The 15,323-nt window shown below is 46.0% G+C and overlaps 1 protein-coding gene across 1 annotated transcript; it reads left to right on the top strand.

Annotated features, from left to right (window-relative positions):
- Positions 1-2,686: 2,686 nt before the first annotated feature.
- LOC139593197 (phospholipase A2-like) lies at positions 2,687-14,046 on the top strand. Its single transcript, XM_071433894.1, has 4 exons — positions 2,687-2,979; positions 6,125-6,290; positions 10,686-10,792; positions 13,812-14,046. Exons 1-4 carry the CDS (start codon positions 2,937-2,939, stop codon positions 13,973-13,975), a joined length of 480 nt encoding a protein of 159 aa, XP_071289995.1. The 5' UTR covers positions 2,687-2,936; the 3' UTR covers positions 13,976-14,046.
- Positions 14,047-15,323: the final 1,277 nt, after the last annotated feature.

The raw sequence follows: 15,323 nt of genomic DNA, 5'->3' as shown, positions 1-15,323 counted from the left end.
TGTCTTTTTTGATCAGGTTTATAAATCATCAAGGCTTTGGAAGAAAAAGATTAAGTGTCTGTTTGTAAATCCAAATTATTCTGATAAATCCAAAGTAAATAAAGCCAAATATCTACCAGAATAGATACTTTTGGTGACAGTTCCTCTGGACTTGGGGACCCCAGGAATCCTGTAAAGCATCTGCAGAGGTTCCTCGCAACTCCCTCTTGGTCCCCAGTTAAGAACTGGGCCAGCCACGTACCCGTCAGGGGTGGGGTTTACTCTAACAGGGTGTAGTTCAGCCCGACCCCGCATGATGTTTCAAAGCCTGCCTTCTTTGTTGCCCTTCTCCCAGGCCCTGTGTCCATAGAGCCTTTGATCACAGCACATCTGTCCTCCAGCATCCTCTTTCTGCAAACTCTCATTCTTAAGGTCAAACATGTGCCAGCAACAGCTCCCACACACAGCAGCCCTGAGCACAAAACTCAGGCTGGGTGGGGAATGGCTCAGGAGGAGCCCTGGGAAGGACCTGGGGCCATTGGTGGATGAGAAGCTCAACATGACCCAGCAATGAGCACTCACAGCCCCGAATGCCAACTGCATCCTGGGCTGCATCCAAAGCAGTGAGCCAGCAGGGTGAGGCAGGTGATCCTCCCCCTCTGCTCCAGTTTGCTGGGACCCCACATGAGGCATTGCATCCAGCACAAGAATGATGTGAGCCTGCTGGAGCGAGGCCAGGGGAGGGCCATGAAGGTGATCTGAGGGCAGGAGCACCCCTCCCTCCTATGAAGACAGAGTGCTGGGGCTGTTCATCATAGGGAAAAAAGGCTTCTGGGAGATCTTAGAGCAGCCTTCCAGTATCTAAATGGGGCTACAAGAGAACTGGAAAGGGACTTTTTACAAGGGCTTGTAGTGACAGTACAAGGGGCAATGGCTTTTAAATGAAAAAGAGTAGGTTAGCGTCGCCCTGTTCTTCTAAGTTCTTCTAAGCCTTCTGTTGTTTACATTTTTGTAATGGAGTTTCTCAGGCACACTTTCATGTAAATAATGATTGTTTTGCATCCTCCAATCCAGGGTCACTTTTCAAATTCTGTATATATGAAGGCTGAAAATAAACTGCCCTTCTTTTTTTACCTTGGAGGTTCCAACATGTGTGTCGTTCTATTTTGTGTCCAATTGTGACAGGTTTGGATTAGATATTAGGAATAAATCCTTTACTGTGAGGGCGCTGAGGTACTGGGACAGGTTTGCTCAGAGATGTTGTGGATGCCCCATTCATGGAAGCATTAAAGGTGAGACTGGATGGCACTTGAAGCAACTTGTCTGAGTAGAAGGTGTCTCTGCCCATTGCAGGGGTTTCAAATGATTTTTAAGGTCCCTCCCAACCCAAACCATTCTATGATTCTGTGATTCTATGATTCTATGTGATTTGGCATTATGACTTGAATAAATGAATAGTTACTGATGGGGGCTTCCAAGGGCAGAAACTTTGCAACTTCTCCTGAGCCCCTCTGAGGTAGTGCAGGGCAGGGAGAAGCTGGGTGTGTGTTGTGCTCAAGCTATCCTCCCTCCTCCCCTACTGCCAGCACATGGCCCATCACTGGGGATGGAAATTTCAGGCTGGTCATTGTAATGAGATTTACTCAATCCTGCTGTCTCGTTTGCCCTGTATCACAGGGCATCTCCCAGGATGTACTGTATCTTGAAAACTTGCTTGGCAAAGAGTGACAGCAGCTGTACTGGGGCAGGTCTCAGCAGAAAGGAGCCGCATACACGACTTGCTGATGACCTTTGATTTACTACCAATGTGTAGCAAGCAAATATTTAAACCCATGCCATTCAGAAGGGAAACACAGCTTTAGCAAGGAACACTCAGGCAAGGAGTGCTTCTATGATAGTCCTGGGCTGTTCCCAAGAAGGGGCAAGCAGCCCCCTTCCCCTCCTCTTCCACTCCAGAAGTGCAGCCCACCCTGCCCACTGCGCCCACACCAGGGAAGGGGCATATGCTCAGACCCCAAGTCAAGTGGCTGCTGTACCAAGGAAAGAAGGAGTTCTAAAGCTGTTTCAAGCCCAAAGACAAAATAACTGTGGCCATTTCTCCTGCCCACGTTGCCTGTGGCCTCATACAGGCAGAGGCTGTGTGACAGGGAGGCCACCTCTGGATTTGGCTGCCGGCTGTGACCAGAGCCCCAGGGCTGGACCCAGCTGCTGGTCTCGTACTGTGGCTGGTAGCCGCATACTGAGGAGTTTTCAAGAAATCTATTGGTGTTAGTCAGGTGCAGCAACAGGCCAAGAGGGTATTTATCCCTTGGAGTAGGGCCAAATTAGCTCTTTTGGTCAGTTTATAATTAGGTACCTGCATTTAACAGTATTCTTTCTGTTGGATTTTTATAGTTTTGTCTTTTCTTTTTTAAACATGAAAATAATCAGTCTTAAAATAAAATAATTTATAAAAATATACCCTGGGAAGTGATCTATAAAAGGAGAAGATCCTTGCCAAGGGAATGCCACAGCAGCGAGCCCAAGCCACAGAAAGCCCGGTTGAAGGCTTCACTTTGCCGCAGCTTCTCAGAGGTTAACCAGGGTCTGTAAGCAAACAGCTTAAAGGAGCCCGGCTTAGTGCCTGGGTCTTGGGCTGTCCCAGAGCCTACCGGCCTAATGCCCTTGCAGCAGCCCCTCCCTCCCTGCCAAAGGCGATGCTGGGCAAACAGAGCCAGCCCTCGCCCTCTGCTCCCGCAGCGGGGACGGACCGGACCGCGCTAGGGCTCGGGGGCATCGCAGGAGAGGGTGTTCCACTGCAGACGGGCGCAGAGCCATGTGTATATAAAGCCCGGGGCAGCAGCCCGGCAGGCTTGTTTAGCACAACCACACCTCGGCTCACTTGGCAGTAGGGCCAGGCACTGCCGGAGCGCCGGCAGCTGATCCCCGGAGTACCCGAGCGTGGGAGAGATCTGCCCATGGGCCCTCGCCTGCTGCTGCTTCTGGCGCTGCTTCAGGCAGGTGAGTAGCACTCCCTCGGTCCCTCTTTCCTGCCATGCCTCCCCCTGCCCAGGCATAGCCTCTCCCTGTGCCATCAGCGTTGCCTGCTTTGTGCCAGGACTGCCGTGTGATGTGGCCAAGTGAGGGAAAAAAGTGTCACTAGACAATCCTCAACTTTACAGTGAGGGACAGTGTAAGTGAGCTGCCTGCCTGCCTCACTTCCCAGCCCCAGCTATGGTTTGCATAACCTGTATAAACACAGGTCTTCTTCTTTTTTAATAATTTTCTGCTACAGAGTTGTTAGTGTCCGTGTTCCATTGAAATACCTTCCTTTTATACCAATGTCCATGGAGTGAGCAGTTATCAACACATCTGAATTTAAAATAGTTTTTTAAAATTCCGTTTATAAAAGCCATAAATGGCCATTAACATAAAGTCCCTACAGACAAAGGCAACAAAACACTAAACTGGCACATCTGAGGTTATACCTGCAGTAGAGTTTTAAAACAAAAAAAAACAACCTCCTACCTTTATTTACAGCAAAGGCTGCCAGTTTAAGCAGGAAATAGTGCTAAGTTGTCAGATTCACCTCTGCTCACCTCTCTGCAGGTATGTTCTTCTCTAAGGTGGTCCATTAGTAGTTTAACTAATGATTGGACATGCTGCTAACAGGACATTTGGCTAGGAGCAGGCTGCTGTGGAGACTCAGACATTTTCAAGGCTTTCCTGGCTGTGTTGGCTCAGCTGCCTAGCATAGAGAAAGCAATTTCAGTTCTTGGTCAAGTTATTAGCTGTGCACCTGAATATTAAAAATGTACTTGCTAGGGCTGACCTCTCAGCTGCAGCAGCGCACTGCTGGCTCAAAACCCAGACAGCTTTCAAAGAACAGGAACATCAGAGGCTGCCTGGACGCCTCTTGCAGAACACACAGCCCTAAGCACACTAATTGAGTCTTTTGGACTCAATTTCCTTTGGGGCGTTCTCTCCACTTTCATAGCAACTCTGCACTGTAATTACAGTGATTCCTTGATCTCCAGAGATATCCCCAAAAGAAGAATGGCCTTTCTTCTTCTGGGTGAGGTACAGTTACCTTACAGCAGCCTCAACCATTTTCAGCCAGTGGCCAACAGGCTAAGCCCAGCAGTGCTGGCTTAAGAGGCCAGTAAAAGAGCTAAAAAAGAAGTCAAGCCATTTGTCAGAAGGCTGGGATTCCTACAAAGACGTTTTTGTCTCCACTGGAATATTTTCAGGGTCAGCAAACTGCAACAGGTTGAAAAATCATGATTTATACCCCCAAATTCAAAGCAGCTCACTACTTGTGATTTCCCCTGAGAGCTAAGCCCCCTTCTAACTCTGGAGCCTTGCTGTTTAGACAAGGAAAATAAGTGGTCTCTTTAGTTCTCAATAAAACCCATCCAATGTGTTTTTAGCACGAAACCAGAACACTCAAGTAGTGTTTAGCTGAGCAGTGCTTACTTTTTCAGGAATGTGCATTTAATCCCCAAGGAATGCCCCAGGAAGCAGACTGAGGCTATGCTGGACAGCCTAAGGTGTGGATCCCTGGGGTGAAAATGGTGGCACCCTCTCCTTCTGGGGGGTCGAGCTGGGAGAGGGAGCAAAGCCTGCCTTGTCCTTCATGGGGAGAGACCCTCCTTGTCTTCACTGGCATTTGGATTGGGCTCGGAGGGCAAGCTAGCCCAGGAGATGTGGGAAGAGGCCCAAGCAGGGGGATTAGAGGCTAGGTTTTAAAAGGAAAGCAACTGTTTTAATAATAGTATTGAGTCCTTGGCTGGTTTAGAGGATTAATTAGCCCGTGTTTGCACAACACTTTGAAGAGGTCAAGCATGCTGCAATAGCCAGGGGCAGGTAGCAAAGCAACTTCAGTGGCCAGTTCCCAGCTCCCAGGAGTCACCTCCCTCTCCATCCAAGCATGCTGGAAAGCCCCTGTTTGATTTTGGAGCAGCTGTGCATGGGTGGGATGAGCAGATGAGTCAGGCTTTTAGGCTGAGGATTTTGATCCTACCAATAGAGCAGTGCAAAGTGCATTTGGTCCTTCACAGTAAATCCAAGCATGAAATGCTCCTATTTGTCTCTACAGCAGGATAAGAGCAACTTATACAGCAGGATAAGAGCAAGTTTGTGACTGAGCATCACAGTGGTTTGAGTATTAGGGGCAGGGTACTCCTGGTTTCCATAACAGTTACTGCAAGAATGAGCCTGTGGCTTCTAAAAAAGTTCCAAATAAACCTGCGAAATCAGGAGACTGAAAGACTCGTAACTCAAAAATCTCCAGACTGGTTTGGGTGGCCATCTACACACCCCAGCTGACACAGAGCTCCTTTCTCCTTTTTCCCCAAATTAGTGTGGCCCACCTGTTACGACTTAGGTGGAACATAATAACGGAAGCGGATACAAGTGTTGCCAGCACTTCCAGAGTCACAAGAGAAAGCGGCTGTATACGTCTTGGCTAATAGAGGTACTTTGTCCTTGACAAAGTGTGTACTCTACAGGCTCAGGGGCGTGTAGCTGTCCCTCTGTGCAGATTAATAGGATTATCAGTATGTTTTGCACCTGGAAAATGGGTTAAAAGATCCTGAAAAATAGAGCAACTTGGATAACGTAAGAAATCTTGAGCAACATAGAAACTTCATTTCTTTCCACAGAGTCCTGGTTAGGTCTGGTTGCCTGGCTGTACTCTGCTGCTTCATGTCCCAGTCAGGACCACAGCATAGCTGGAAAACTGTCCCAGGTTTGGGAGCTCTGGGGTACAGTGAAGCACAGGTGGCCTCCATGGTGCTGGTGCAGACCCTGCAAAGCTTAACAGCTTGGGCTCTGTGATGAGCACAACCACGCACACTGCTCCTGGGTGCAACACAGCTGCAATCACACACTAGTACACCAGAACTAGTAAGTCCTGCTTGAATTGAGCTCCTGTGGAAGAAATAGCATGCTTGGGCATTCCTGCATCCAACTTTTGATTATCCCAGACGCAGGCAAAGCTCCCTGCAAGACTACCTTTGGCCAGCTGAATGTCATGACTAGTTAGATTGTCAGGGCTGCACCCAACCAACCAGTCAAAAGCAAAACCATCTCCCTTTAAGGACAGTAGGAAAATCAGTAGCAGGCATGTTTAATCCTTGTGTGTAACCGTGTCCTGTCTTTGCAGTTTGGAAAGGTGCTCTGGGAAAGTCCCATTCATTGCACACTCGAGGAATCATTGAACTGGCTGGAGCCATAACGTGTGGCACGGGACGGTCTCCCTTGGCATATATTGGCTACGGGTGCTACTGTGGACTGGGAGGACGAGGTTGGCCTAAAGATAAAACGGACTGGTAAGAGAAACCTTGGCTATGTGTCCAGAAGCAGTGCAGATCTCCCTACTTTTCTCTGTTTGTGCTACTGTGACTCCACTGACTCATTTGCTGCCTTGTGGGCAGGGAACTTAGTATATATGAACATACTCGGGATTTGGGAGTGATGACCCATGTATCACTTGGGATTTGAATGAGGGCTTAACCTCCTTCTGGATGACACCAAAGCTCTTAGGACACTGTAATATGTGGGGTAGAGGGCAAAGGAGAAACCAGGATGTAATTTTTTGAAATAGCTGTTTGTTTTTTCATAGAGAGCACACCCTGCCTGACGAAAGGAGTTATTTGGAGGGTTATTTCACCTAAATCCTTAAAATGGAAGTGATGGAAATATCACTGTTTGTCCTCTTGAAGAAATCCATATAGTTGCAAGGAGTAATTAAACCTGTTGCCCTAATTGGCTGTTAGTTCCCACTGAATCAAGGCAGAAAACTAAGGGAGACCATGGTGTTATTTCCCCTTTTCCTTGTTGGTGGGGAAGATGTTGGCCTTGTTATTCCCAACAAGTGTCGGAGGTATTGCATGAAATCGAAGGCTTTTTTCCTGTACTGTGCAATGAGCATAAGAGAGTAAATGAGAGTAAAGCTGAGGATAGTGGACTCTTGTTGCTCTGAGCCTGGTATTTGTAATCTTGCCAGGTTTGAAATATCAAAGTCAAAGCACACAAGTCTATCTACAGTCTCCAGACCAGGTACTACTAGTAAGCAAGCTCTGCTTTTAGTAGGGGTGAAGGCAGTCTGCAGCTCACTGGGAAGGAAACTGAGCTTTCCAGAATACCTTGATGCTGGAGATGTTGCAGGTTGCTACAAACCAAGATTTTGCTGAATTAGAATGACAGAAAAAAGGGGCAGAGGGGAGTGAAGGAAGAAAAGGTATCAAAGATAAAGATCTCTGTGGGCATGAACGAGAAGACTAATGGAGCTGTCTTCATTAATGCAGTAAGATGTTTCACTCCCAAAGCCCTCTCATCATGTCCCTTTATTTGTCTGTGAAATATTTAATCTATGAAACAGTCAATATGGGTCTCACAAACGATGAGTAACCACAGTAATATCTCTTGACCTGCTTATCACAGCACTTATCTACAGCAGTGTATGTAGGGTGTTTAATTATTTTTGTTATCCTTTAACAAATTTCATAATAAAGCCTTGAAAGTAAAACATGACTTCACTAATTTGGAGCACTGCTTTTATTGAAGGGGTGAGCAGAGGGACTTAAAAGCTGTTTTCCATAGAGACTGAGTGACATCCAAATTTATGTGACCCTGGGAGATGCAAGTAGTCATCACTCCTGAAAAAGAAAAAGGTGGCCACGTGTTCACCAGCCAGTGTTTCTGCTGTTGTTTAAATTGCATGGAGTATTTTAGGATTTTATCCTAAAGGCACAAAATGAGACTTTGCAAGTGGAAATGACTCAAAATATCAGATAGTTTGTAAAAAGGAAGCTTGATCCTCTAAGTACATTCATTATTATTCTTTAGCTGCAATGCTTGGCTGCTGTAGAAAAACTTAAAAGTTTTATTTAGGTTCTTAGCTAGGAAGAATCAACAATGCCACACTAGATTTAGGCCTAAAATTTTCCACTTTCTGTTTGCCAGAGAAATATCGATATCTGTTACTAAGAACTACTGCAACGATTAGAGTAGTTGAGTACCCCACACCTGTCAAAGTGACCACATAATTTTCCCTATTTGCCATTCTAAAAAAGAAAGGGTGGCAAAACTACTGGCTGTGAGTGACAAATACTGTTTGAAAATTATTCATTTCCTTGACCTTCTAGGTTTTTTTACAGAGACCCTTACAAAAGGGTAATTTTCTTGTGTGTAATTCAGTCAATCTGTCTAGACAGGGCTAGAGTGCTTCTAAGCACCTCTCTTTTATGTGAAAAAGAACAAAAAGCCATTGAGTGGGTAATCCTTTTATAAGGTTTATTCCACATACTGACTTTGATGTGGTGTTGTCACAAATTACCTTTTCCCTTTTGTTCCACTCTTCCACTCTCACAGTTCCATCACTTCAAGGCATAATGACATTTCTTCCACATAGACTCAATCGATTTGTTTCTCCTTCTCCTTTCTGTTCCCCTGGATTGCTGCAGCACCTAGGTTGTAAAGTACGGCCTAAGGGCGCTCAGCACTTCCCTGAAAACACCACGAAAGGCAGGGTGCATCTATGACTCATCTAAGTCACAGGATCGTTAAGGCTGAAAAAGATCTCTAAGATCATTGCATCCAACTGTTAAATCCTGGCCAACTCGTAGGGAAGAGTAAGATTTCTCCTCTGTCGCAAGGTTAAAGCAAAAGACACACAGCAATGAGGGTGCTGTTGATGTGACAAACACAACATGACAAATTCTTACCTTATTGGCATTTGATCAACAGCAGGGGTCTGGCCAGCTGATCCCTGCGGACCAGCCGGAGCTATCTGTAGTCATTAGGGCTGTCTCGTAGCCCAGCCATGACGAGCAGGTTGTTGACTACCCAGGTGACACAGTTGTGTTTGTTTGCCATCGCTGATGACCAGTGCTCTGCCGTGGTGCTGGCTGCCTCTGTTTGTGTTGGTGTAACCGAATGTTAGCAGGTCATTAAAAGCTTAGCACCACTCTGACCCAGGTGCAGCAAAGGGCATTTCCAGACAGGAGGGGACTATCTGAAGGTGGCAAAGGACAACAATAGCATTCCTTAGTTTTCATTCCTTGACAGTTCTTTCAGATGTTTGTAAAATAGGAGCCAAAAGTCTTTTTGCTTTGTGTTGAAGTAAGCTACCTGTCACCCTGCTGCAGCTGTGGGGATCATCAGGAGGAACTGCTGTAAGGGGAAGCAGAATTATGCCCCAAATCCTGTGGTTCTGCAGAGTTTATGTGACTTCCCCTGGTTTTGCCAAGCTAGATAAGGAGCAGCGAGTTCTCACCGCTAGCTAGAACACCATTTGCTAGTGCAAATTCAGTGCTCATTTGCTTGTCCTTATCTGATTCACAGAACATCTTTTGCCCCCTACAGTATCTGTCCTCACTTCTCCTACCTCTCTTTCTCTTTGTTCCTTCTGGCTCTTCATAAAGAGCAATTTCTTTCCCTTGGCACAGAGGGTCCTAACACCTCCCTTTGCTCGTCTATCTTCACATTGTTCGTCTATCTTCACATTGTTCTTCTTCCCCATACTCCCCCACCACTGAGTCATCAATTTGGCTACTGACTTACGCCCCAGACCTCACAGACCTTTCGTTTCTATAGCTGGCACTCCCCTCCACCACAGCCTCCGGTGCTCAGTGTCCCATATATGAGACACTAGGGATGGGCCTGCTCTGCTACCTATCATTCCCCTGAGGATGGATTAGGCTTTGCTGCAGCTTCAGGGTTTTTATGTAAAATCAGCCTGCCTCAGTTTTTCCCAGTTAGTAGAGTGGTTTCTCTGAAGAGTCAGTTCTTGCAGAGATGTCTCCTGGAAATACAGGAGTTCACTGCTCTCTGGCTCCAGCCTCTGACCTTGCATCCTTACTGAAACAGCCTTTGCTATTCAGCAGAAAGCATCTCTAAGTGCTGAATCTTTTCTTGGTGGAATTTGAATCCCTAAATTACAAGAATAAAATTCAAGTGATGTCAAGTTTTCCATAAATTCAGAAATAACTGACAGTGAGAATGGTCTCACTGACTAGTCCATAGGATAGATGTCATCAGCTGAGCTATTCCTCCTCATTCCCTCTACGGTCAGTGAAACACAACTGCACTTTTCAAATCTGATGCTTTTCACCCTGTGTTAGATCTCTGCAGCATGAAAAAGTGAACTGTGGTGCAGATGTGCATAGAGAGAAGATAGGTGAATGCCTTAGATGTAGATGGTTTTTAAGGTTCTTAAGTTAACTCATATGAATTTCACCATTGAGACTAATTAATTTGTAGCCTGCCCTCAGAACCTTTATGTGCCAAGGTGCACATGGCAGGTGAACTGAAGAGACTAAGCTTCTTGGTGATACTGAGGAAAGCAAGAAACACTCCAATTTCAAGTTTTGGGATGGGTCTAAGCCTAAGCCAGTGAGCCACAATAGCACAACTTATAGGCACACTTCTGCTCCTTTTCAGACAGATTATCGTGTCTTTACCACACATGCTTTCATGAGGGCAAAAGCTCAGAGGAAGAAGTGCAGTGGTCATGGGAGCAAAAATATGGCATTAATGAGCTCCTGAGACAAGCAAGCTTTCCCAGAGATGCCAGGATACTTGCATTATCAACAGATGATTTACTGACAGGCTGGGGTGAACATTGCTGTCACGAGCTGTGTGTCAGCAAAGCTCCCCTGGAGTCTGTGCCATCAGGCAGGATGCAGGAGGACACCCATACCCTCTCTTTCTGTGTCTCCCAGGTGCTGCCACAGGCATGACTGCTGCTATGATACGGCAGAGAAGGAAGGCTGCAACCCCAAGGTGCAGCGCTACCAGTGGGCGTGTGAGCAGAACACCGTGCGGTGCGGTAAGGAAAGGCTGGCTCCTGTCCTGGGTTTCCCTCCCTCCCTCCCTCCTCTGCAGGCAGCAGGCATACCAAAGAGCTTTGGAGGCCCCAGAGGCAGGTTTGTGTTTGCCAAGCTAGTTTCAAAGCTGCTTTAGGCAATGTCCGTTCTCTTCCAAGCTCCCTGCCCGTTCCTTGCCAGGAGCTGGGAGGAAAGCTGGAGCCCCAGCACAACCCATTCTAGGTAACCTGAGATCCACCCAGGCTGAAGAGCAGGACTGGGGGCCATGGAGACCCCAAACCATCTTAGTTTGGCAGGGATGCAGATGACTCTCTGGAGACTTTCTGCTCACTGGCATTAAGCGTGCCTCTTCCTACAGCTGGGGGTCTTCGGGGGTGCTCTTTCCATTGCAGTTATGGCCCTCCCTTCAGCAGGGATGTCCACTTTTTTACTACCCTTAAGCACTGCTAGAGAAGAGCCAGGCTATTTAGCATGGCTGCAAGATAGGTTAAATAGGATGCCAGCCTGCACCTCTGCCCCATTTGGGGCTCCAGCCTGAAGTCTTGGGGTTCCAGCAGGGATTTGGAACCATGCAGAATCAAATGCTCTCGACTGCTTCAGGCAGACAACAAGTGTGGGCTGTGCTCAGCTCTACAGCTGGTACCCAGTCAAGAGGGTTTGAATTGCACAGTCACAGCCTGTCAGTGTCTTGCACAGTTTGTTTTGACATCCACCAGATGACTTGAGTCTTAGAATTCGTCACTTGTGTTTCTAAGTCTCCAGAAATCTCCTGGTAGTAAAATCCATTGTAGAAGACTTTGAAAGTTTGAAAAGAATTTGTGAGAGTAAAACTTATCCCCATAATCATCAAAGTTACTTGCTAGAACATTAAAAGACTATTTCTACCTTATCAGAAAACCATATTTTACTGGTGCAATCCTCAGCCTCACCAGCAGCTGAAGATCTGCCAGCAGATAGGGGATGGGACACAGCACATCTGCAGTTGCTCTTTTCCTAGTTCCAGAACAATCAAGTAAATACAAAGTCCTGGCAAAGGAATGCGTCACTTTAATGTGCAACTGCTCTTCCTCCTGCCATATTTCCATAGCTGACTGATATTTTCTGCTAGTCATTTTACAGGGGAAAAGTCCTGTTTCTCTTTGCTGTGAAGGAACAATCCAAGTTGCAGATATGAGATGTATCATTCAGTCCATGGCAGTGGACATAGGAGTGCAGCAGGCTGCAGTTGCTCTGACTTGGCCAACAAGCATGAGTTAAACAAATATCATTAATTCCTTAACTGATGTCCAGGCAAGACCTGATGCATCCATCAACTGTTCTCCACAAGCCCTCAGAAGGCTACACTCCCCCTAATATCCCTGGTGAGGAGGAACTATAGAAATGCGTTTTGAAGGCAAATTTCCTACCCCAGGCTACAGCACTGGCAGGTCTTACTGGGATGTGAAGGTATAATGTCTGACCCCATTCAAACAAAAGAGATGAAGAATTAAATTTCCAGGCATGCTTGCTGAGCTCAGGGTAATGATGTCCAGAAGTGTTAGAAGCAGAACTGTTTGCACTATCATTTCAATGCAACAGGAATTAGATGCCTGCTGCCTGACACTGTACCATAAATACAGACATTTTCATGTAAAATAAACAGAAACTCATTTTACTTGGTGTTTCTCCTCTTTTTGCTACCATTAGGTAGTTTTGTTTGTGGAATGAAAAAAACTGGCAAAACTATATTCTTCAGTCTAGATATGCCATCACCTGTAGGCAAATTCCATTCAATAGATATCTGGAATATAGAAAAGGCTGTTGGTTGTGGGGTCTGGTAAAAAAAAAAATCATTCCTCTTGAATGAATGTTACAGATCCAGACTTTTGTACTCACATTTGATGAACAGTTGCTGGCATAGCATAGGAAGAGCTCAAGGAGCACAGGGGTAAGGAGAGTATCAGGCAAGACTGGTAGCTAAGAGAAGAGTGGCCTTAAGTCCTCATTGACCCTTAAAACACTTTTAGCAGTAAATACGTGATTATTCCGAACAGCTTTCTTATTTTTCTGATACAGGGTTGATCCATCAAAGTCCAGTGAAATCTGAAAAAATTCCTATACTCATTCCAATTGGTTTTGGAGTGAAGCCCATGTGCACTGGCACATTAAACTTTGCCTAGTGCAGGGTTTTGTGTCTGTTAGATAATCCATGGTAGCAGCCTCAAAGAAACAAGGTACTGTCCTTTAAAATAATATTAACCAAACAACTGCATTTAAACCACCTATAGGTGGGATGAGGTTCATTAACCCAAACTCAGTCATTTGCAATGTAGCCTTCTAAGCTAGTGGCTTTGATGTTATTTATGGCCATGTAGTCATATATTTGCATTCCTGTATAGTTCCATGTATGACTTTGATCACTTTGTTAGCTGCTAGCTCATAAAAATCAGGTACCTGGCCCTGCTGCAAAGCTCCTTGGCTCCTCTGCTGTGATCAGAGAGAGACAGCAGCAACTGGTACAGCAAGAGTGAAAGATGCCTGGTGGGTGCTCTGACGCCCTCAGGTTTCTGAATATCCCTCTGGGAGGCTCCTTCTTTCAAAGTAGTGTTTTTTTCTTTTGAAATCAGTCTGTTTTGCAGAGGGAGAAGTTAGAAGGGAAATTCGCAGACTGAGGAACAGTGGAATATTTTTACCTGAGGCTAAGATTAAATAATTTTCCTTTTCAGCTTTGACTACTGAATTAAATCCTCATAGTTCACACAGATCTAGAAGCAGGGAGTGCTCTGTGCTGAGCAGATTTTTATAAGCATTGCCAATCTACATTTAGCTGCTAATTTCTGATGCTCTTTGTCACAGTCAAGGTCAGATCTGTTGATAGAGAGGGCAGGGGAGGGTCAAATCCACCCACAACACAACATGTTGATCCTGCTGCCACAGCCTTTGATCCCCAAGGGCTGCTTTTTTAGGGGATTTTTCCTCCTAAAACTGTTTCTTGCCTTTGATACAGAATCTCTCAACCTCAGCTCACATTTTCTTTTGCAGATAACCTGACAGACCGATGTGAAAAAATGGTGTGCCTGTGTGACCAAGAAGCAGCCAAGTGCTGGGGAGCAGCCCCATACAATCCTCACTTCATCCTCTGGCCAGACTTTTTATGTGGACAGACTCATCCCACCTGCCATGTCAGATATGGGGGGCCAGAATAGTCTTTTTAGGACCTTTCTTCAAACAATTTGAACTTGAAGGTAGTGGAATAAAAATTTTCCTTATTTTCCAGATCTAACAATGGTGTGAGAGAATTTCTATCAGTCCAGGATTTATGGGGAGGAGAGACAGATCAGAAAGGTGCAGTGGTGGAGTTTCCTGTGTGTGAGAGAGCACTTGGAATGTATCGAGCTGTGTCTTTGGGTGGACAACAAGCAAGTCAAGATCTCATGGGTTAGGAAAAAAGGGCAGACTAATAGAGGTAACACTGTTGTGTGTGTTTGCTACAGGCCACCTGAACAGGAGAAAGAAAGTGCATGAGGTCTTCTACAGACAGCTTGAAGCAGCCTCACAGTCACAGGCCCTGGTTCTGGTGGGGGACTTTACCTACTCTGACACCCACTGGGGAAACAACAGGTGACAAAAGTGATTAAGGGTCTGGAGTATCTCTCTTATGAAGAAAGGCTGAGGGAGCTGGGTCTGTTCAGCCTTGAGAAGAGATGACTGAGAGGGGAGGGACCTCATCAGTGTCTATGAATAACTGAAGGGAGGGGTGTCAGGCTCTGCTCGGTGGTGCCAAGCAATGGAACAAGAAGGCATTGAGTAGAAACTGATGCACAAGAAGTTTTACCTGAACAGGAAAAACAACTTCTTTACTGTGCACGTGACCGAGCACTGGAACAGGTTGCTCAGAGAGGTTGTGGAGTGTCCCTCACTGGAGATATTCCAGACCTGTCTGGACACAATCCTGTGCCATGTGCTCTGGAATTACCCTGTCTGAGCAGGGAGATTGGACCAGATTATCCACTGTGCCCCTTCCAACCTACCCAGCCTGTGATTCTGTGACAGGTAACATATATGATGAAGCAAAGGGAAGATTCTGCTCTGATCATACTTTTGCAGAAACAGAGGGTTTGGTCTGTGGTGCAGTGGGAACACATCTCCTGTCACCAAATAGCACTTTTTTTTTTTAATCATAGACTCATAGGGTAGTTTGGGTTGGAAGGAGCCTTTAAAGATCATTCAGTTTCAATCTCTGTGCAATGAGCAGGGTCACCTTTAACCAGACCAGGTTGCTTAGAACCCAGTTGTCTTATCCCTCATGCTCCTGCATCACAGCACTGGAGACACTTCTGAGCTGTGTTCAAGGGTAAGCAGAGTTACACTGGGCTATTGCAGTTGCAAGATCAGCAAGGATTTCTGACTTTGCTTACTAGAGGCATACCCACACTTTGCAAAAGAATATACTCACTGCTCCACAGGCTTCAGAGCTGATACACTGCTCTCTGATACATGTAGAAGAGGGTCTCCTATAGTAGCAGCAGCAGACCTGACTCAGGAATGATGTGC

The sequence above is a fragment of the Agelaius tricolor genome, unplaced genomic scaffold (genome assembly GCF_023055355.1).
Source record: "Agelaius tricolor isolate 1412-34295 unplaced genomic scaffold, bAgeTri1.0.p SCAF_9, whole genome shotgun sequence".
NCBI lineage: Eukaryota > Metazoa > Chordata > Aves > Passeriformes > Icteridae > Agelaius > Agelaius tricolor.
This window is presented reverse-complemented; position numbering and strand designations above follow the sequence as displayed.